Below are 6,053 nucleotides of genomic sequence, written 5' to 3' on the forward strand. Positions count from 1 at the left end.
CGTTAAAAGGCTGAATGGGCATTTTTCTTCGTGAACGGAGGCGCGGTAAACAGGATTGCATGGGAAACCTCACTGATGTCCCAATGCAAGTGAGTGAATTTGATCGGTAAGAAAATTCAGCCGACGCGGTCAATGCAACAACGTCTTGGTTCTGCACGCTTTGAAGAAACAGCATCAGCAACGGTAATAAAATATAAAGTCCCCTTTTCGTCTGGTAACAGCCAGATGAATACAAAAGCTGTTACCCAAGCAAACATGAAATCATTTATTCAGTGCTTATGAAAACACACAAAGTTAGAGATTTGTGTTTAATGGGAACGTGAACACTGAACATTATTGCACTTTTTAAAAGTCGACATTTATGTTAAATAGACCGTAATTGATAAAATAGTTGTGATCACTATATATATAGATGCAGACTTCAGACTTTGAAGGAAAAGGCTCGCAGAACTGCAGATTCCAGCTTGCTTACGCAAGGCTGACCCCTGCACAAGTCTTGCTTCCGTGGCCACTAGGATGAGTGCTCGGAATTTGTCGGAGATGAATTCGGAGCCTCACTCTGGCATATGCAGCAGTCAGCATTTTGCTTATTCGTTCTTTGTGAGCCATGCATGTGTTCACTGAGGGTTTGTCTATGCCTTCGAGATAGGCTATCAGAGAACGAAGTGGCGACTTCATGGTGAAAAATTTGCCTGTGCACCATGAGTTGACAGCGGTGAAATGTTCCTCGTAGTTTTTTAAAGTTTTCATGACATCAGCGCTTGGATATACGAGGTTTTGCCCATCCCTGACGTATTCCTTGAGTGCAGTCAGGGAAGCATACTGATCGTCAGGCTTGCCAAGGAGAGCAGCCTTGCACTGCGGACAAGTTATAGATTTCAAAATTCCTTTCAAAATAAAACCGCCAAGGTAAAACAAGATGCGGCACTCGGTTGACGTGAGCTCTTCAATGAACAGAATTTCCGTGTCGTTGATTTCATCGACTTCGCTTTCTGCACATTCCTTCTTGCTATGTGCAAGCAGATCGACAAGGTATTCGCGGTCGTCAAGTTCGTAGCTTGTTGATCTCGGAGTGTGAAGAAAGTGGCTGACGCTGACGAGTCGGAGTGCACACTTCAAGTCATACGCAGTGGGCACTGGCTTCATGAGCCGCACCACAGAAAAAAGGTTTTCTAGGCAGTCTTGCAACAGCCTGCTCGTGAGGAGGAATTCATACCCTTCACTGCCAAGAAGCACTTCTTGAAGGCGAAGGACAGCCGTTGTCGCAATTAGGACCCCTGCTTGCGATGGCTTCCACTGAGATCCAGTGCCCATTTTCAGTTCTCTGATGGTGTCTGTTGCCGTGCGTAGTGTGTCCAAGGCGGCATGATATTTAGTAATGTTCCTGCGGCTTAGCGCCATGGTGGGATGACGCGATGACATGAGGGCATACCACCTAGAAACGAGGTCCATAAACCACGCTGTTGTTTCGGCCTCTGGCTCAATCACTCCTTCTTTTATTAGGAACCGAATAGCTGGTGGGGCTTCACGGAAGAGCTGGACAGCGACTCCTACTTTCATTTTGGTGAAGTGCCCACAACTAATGTGGGTTTCTGACAAATTTGGTGCTACCTTAAGTTCGTTGGCTGCGTCATAATCCAAGACGGCCTGTACATGCTCCAATTTCACCTTCGAGGCCGTCAGTCCGTTCCTGCTTACTGTAGTATCACTGAGTGTGAAAACTTTTGAGCTTAGAAGCTGTCCTTTCAGGTTCTTAAGGACATGTGCCGGGTCCGAGATGAAAAAAAGTTCCTTCCCTTTTAAGGTTGGGTGAGGTATTGAGCACGAAGTTGTCGAATGGCGGTGGCTCGAAAAGCCAAATTCTCTCCACATAGCGCGGTTTGCTGCACCCATGTCACATGTGATAACACGGACTCTTAGAGAAATCTGGCTGCATATCTGCACTATTTCCAGGACATATGCCTTGAGTACAGAGCCGTCCACGTGCCTACCAGTGAATTCATAGGCTATCACTTGCTTCCATCTCTGGTTTACCCCACCTAGCATAAACACCAAAGCATGATTGGCTGGCTCTTCAGGCTTTGAGGGCAACGTCGTTCCTCCCAGAAGCACGTCTTCGCCACGGTCGAGTTCAAATCCGGGTGCTATCTCCATTTCATCTAAAAAGAGAACGCAGTCTTTCTCCACGTCCTCCATTCCCTCTGCTTTCGACCTCATGACGTCGATCACTTCATGCAGGATACCTGGCAGAAACTTCAGGCCCTGAATTCTTCTTGCTAACGTTCTGCTGGATGGAAGAGGGTAGCCAATCTTTCTGAGTGTTTCATACCCGGTGGTTCCACAAGCAAATTTAATTTTTAGACCTTGCTTTACTGTTTGCGCTGACCACGAATTACCATGATTGTTGTTCCGAGAAAGAGCACGAATTTGGTCTTCATTTAAAAACTTCGTATTTCGTGAGAAATTAGTTGCCTCTTTCTGCAGCTTGCGTACCTGCATCTGTAGTTTTTTGACAGTGTTCTTAGATTCGTTATGATGTTGTCTAAGCTTATTATTGGCTGCTGTGAGATCTGCAATCTTCTTCCTAAGCTCAGCTGCCTCAGAATCGAGGGGTTGGGTCGCAGTAACTATTGCAGTTTCTTGAAGCCGTGCATCCCTGGGGGTCGAAGTAAGTTGCCCATTAGCATTGTTGGTTTCCGTAGCCGCCAATCTCTCATTTATCTCCCCGTCTGACGAAGAATCAGCGGGAGAAAATTCCTGCGTAGTTGAGGGAAGAACGTTTCTCACTTCTCGTGAAGAATTGTGTGCGGCTGCGTCGTCACTGAATAATGCAGGCACGTGTGCATTTCGTTCCCTTGGTGGCCTTCGCTCTTTAGGAAGTTCTGGAAACAGATAAATAAGAAAAAATGCCCATTACATATATTTAAGATTGTGTTAACTAAAAGCAGAATAGAAGGCGCGCCAGAAAATTTAATATGTATGCGCATGAATCGTTTCCTCACATAACTTTTTCAAATGTAGATAATGAGCCGATAAGCAACGTGGTAACAAATACCAGGGTCAGGAGGCATCTCACCTTTGAATGGGAACACCGTTGGTACAGCATTAGGCTTGAGCTTCTTCCACCCATCCGCGCGGTTCTGTTCGAAGCTGCTGGCTTCGAAATGAGCCTGCAGATGAATTTGATATTGAAATTAGCGGCGCATTTCCGGCTCGATAATGAAAACAATGAAGGCAGCACGCAAGAGAACACAGTAGTCCAAATATCAGTCGAATTACTCGAATGAGAGCCTCAATCTGCACATAACATATCCTGTCTATCTCATTCACTGACTTAATCCGCCATCGCAGAACGAAGCGTCGGGTTAACAGGCCAAAGAACAAATTAGTCGAAATATCAGGCGAATTACTCGAATGAGCGCCTCAATCTGCACATAACAACGATCTCTGTTAATCTCATTTACTGACATAATGCGGCGTCGTAGGACGAAGCGTCCGGTTAATAGGCAGCGGAAGCTACCCAACGCCGCACACATGTCAAAAACAACTTCAGAAATCGTGAGTGAATTAATCAAAATTGGTTCCTGGACCATCCATTTGCACAGTAATTGCCACAGCTTATGTGCCCTTGCTTGTCCTCATGCTCTGTGCCTTGATGCAATGTTTGGGCCCAGACCGCAATTCGCTGGCAAGCGCCTAGTAAAGGCAATTACCTTTGAATGAAAAGAAGCGGCGAAAGCACGCGTGGTACGTATTCCCCAGCGGACACGTGTCGTGCAATTTCGGATGCGAACAAGCAAGCGGCAGACAATGGCCTGTACCGCGCTGTAGTGAAACTCATTTACTTTGTTTTAGTGTTTCACGCAGCTTTTTTAAGCCGAGCAAGAAGAATATTGAACGACACTTAGCTGCCCAAACGCAACAAAATACAAATAAATCGCAACAAAAACAGCACTGAACCAACATGTGGCACTTACGCTGCAGACACACGAGGAGTTCGTCGGTTGCCACTTGTCACGCTTGACTCGCACCAGCCACAGAAGCCGCCTTTTTGGGTCCCTTGGAAAATGGAACATCCTCCAACCATTTCTCGAATGGTTGGAGCACTGAGGAACACAACATCCAGGCATTCTACGCCGATGAAAGCCGCGCGAACGCAGCAGCGTTTCGAGGACGCCCGCACAGCAGCGCGGCGAAGTCGACGCGGGCAACGCAATGGCGGAGGGAGCGCGCGAAAACAGGTTTAGGCGGCGCCGGCTGGTTCAAAGGGTGACCTCACCCTAAGCGGGGGCGCGCGCATCGAGGCACCCTATTTCCGTAAAGAAGCTAGCGCCATCAAGTGAAGAAATGACGAAAGAAGCTTTTTAAGCTTTATATATTTTTTACAGTGTGTCGCGGCGAGCACGTGTGTTTCTTTAACGGTTGCGCCGTGGTCCGTTGCCATGCTTGCGTGGCAGCCTGCCTCGCAAATCTAGACGCTATGGCGACGGTCGTGCTGCACTATGGTTTCAGAAGTATTAGTTGGCCTGAAGACATTCCATATTTCTCTCGCTAGACATAAAAAAATTCTGATGTTACTTCGCCACAGCAGTCAATGGAGAAGAAAGCTTTATCGCATCAGCTGACTCGCGCAAGCAAAGGTTTGAGTACTCCGCTGCTGGATCCGTAATAACGCTGGCTACATTTAGCATTAATTACATAAATGTACCGGATGCATCTCAGCGCCGAGTCCTCATCCGCATGCGCATTTTTAAAAACACATGGGCGGCTTAGTCGCGCGTGCGCCGGCAGTATGGGCACACAACTCGTATTACAAGGCAGCTTCGCTCCCACATAATTCTTGGCAATGAATGGATAATATTTACCTTTCGTATCGTGCGCTTGGTGCAGTGGCGTTGGAAGGGGCTAGGCGGTGGTATTGCGAAGCAAAAATGGTTGGTACATATGCCGGATGGTGCATGCTATTGCTCATTTTGTTTCCGACGAAATGCCGAATACAGATTCTGCACACACGCGAAATTTCATTTAGAAACCAGCCCGACATTGCTTGACAGGGCGACAAGACGGGAACTTACTCCGCTCGCCTGACTGCTTAGATCCAACGCCGCCTCCATTCTTGTTCGTAGAGTTTAGATAGAAAGACGCAGAAGGATACTTCCTCCCTCATCCCGACGTAGTTGTGGCACTTGTGGCACTTGGGCCCGCAACGCCACTACCAGTAGCAATTTTCGTCCGCGGGAGCGGCTGCATTGTGCACGTTCTGACCGCCAGGGCGGCGCTGCAGGCGTCGTGAAAACTCCAGCGCTGGTTCCCCATAGTACGAAAGATAGCGTCAGTATTGCGTTACTAACGCCTTCTAACGGCGCTGGCGCGATTCATCGGACTCATAAGGGAGTCCTCTTTCGGACCTGAACATCGCCCCCGATGGCTCCGTGGTCGCTGTGCGTGCGTGAGCTGAGAGCAGGAGAGAAAGGAGAACAACTCTTTCTCGCAGTATGTGACGTCGCATTGTTGCTTGTTTTTACTTTTTTGAAAGAGCTACTCCCGAACGTAGATTAGCCATTGCCGTCGTGTCGGCTAAAAGACGTTCTGCGCGCGCTTTTGTGCGTGTTGAAAGCGTACAACGTTCGCGATATTCGCGCGAGCGCAGTTTCACTTGAGCAATCGTGGGCTTCGACTCCGTGACATTTGCTTTCGTCATATGCGAGTTAGGGGCTTGCCCACAGGTAAACCGCTGCTGTACTTAGGTGAATACCTTGCTTTTCGTGGTCCTGAAATAAAGGGCGCGTCACTGCGATGGCGACTTCAATCGAGTGCGGTAATTGCTGCGCATTACGGGCGATTTAATTGCACAATACATGCTGCATTATTGGTGTACACAGAGAAAACTTATCCTGTGAGTCTTATTTCCGTCAGTCAGTCGGTTACATGTTTCGCTCTTATCCAGTGCACATTTCTTGATATCCACTAACGATCTGTTTCAAATATCGACGAAGTGTCTATTCATCTTGCAAATGTTTTTTTTTTTATTCACACAACTGGCGATTGGTGGC

General features: G+C 47.7%; 1 protein-coding gene across 1 annotated transcript; it reads right to left on the reverse strand.

Annotated features, from left to right (window-relative positions):
• Nucleotides 1-241: 241 nt before the first annotated feature.
• Nucleotides 242-4,308, reverse strand: LOC129385988 (uncharacterized). The gene is made up of 3 exons (XM_055073159.2): nt 3,978-4,308; nt 3,077-3,170; nt 242-2,882 (listed from the first exon to the last, which is right to left on the reverse strand). The coding sequence occupies exons 1-3, from the start codon at nt 4,128-4,130 to the stop codon at nt 469-471; spliced, it is 2,661 nt and encodes an 886-aa protein (XP_054929134.2). The 5' UTR covers nt 4,131-4,308; the 3' UTR covers nt 242-468.
• Between the last annotated feature and the right edge of the window lie 1,745 nt (nt 4,309-6,053).

Source organism: Dermacentor andersoni, chromosome 7 (assembly GCF_023375885.2).
Source record: "Dermacentor andersoni chromosome 7, qqDerAnde1_hic_scaffold, whole genome shotgun sequence".
In the NCBI taxonomy this organism is placed as follows: Eukaryota; Metazoa; Arthropoda; class Arachnida; order Ixodida; family Ixodidae; genus Dermacentor; species Dermacentor andersoni.

Bases quoted from the DNA above. Each gene is read 5' to 3' on its own strand.
- LOC129385988 (XM_055073159.2), bottom strand. From the start codon at position 4,130: ATGCCTGGATGTTGTGTTCCTCAGTGCTCCAACCATTCGAGAAATGGT. The intron at 3,171-3,977 runs GTAAGTGCCACA...ATTCATCTGCAG, and splicing joins ACTCCTCGTGTGTCTGCAGC to GCTCATTTCGAAGCCAGCAG. The intron at 2,883-3,076 runs GTGAGATGCCTC...ATCTGTTTCCAG, and splicing joins AACGGTGTTCCCATTCAAAG to AACTTCCTAAAGAGCGAAGG.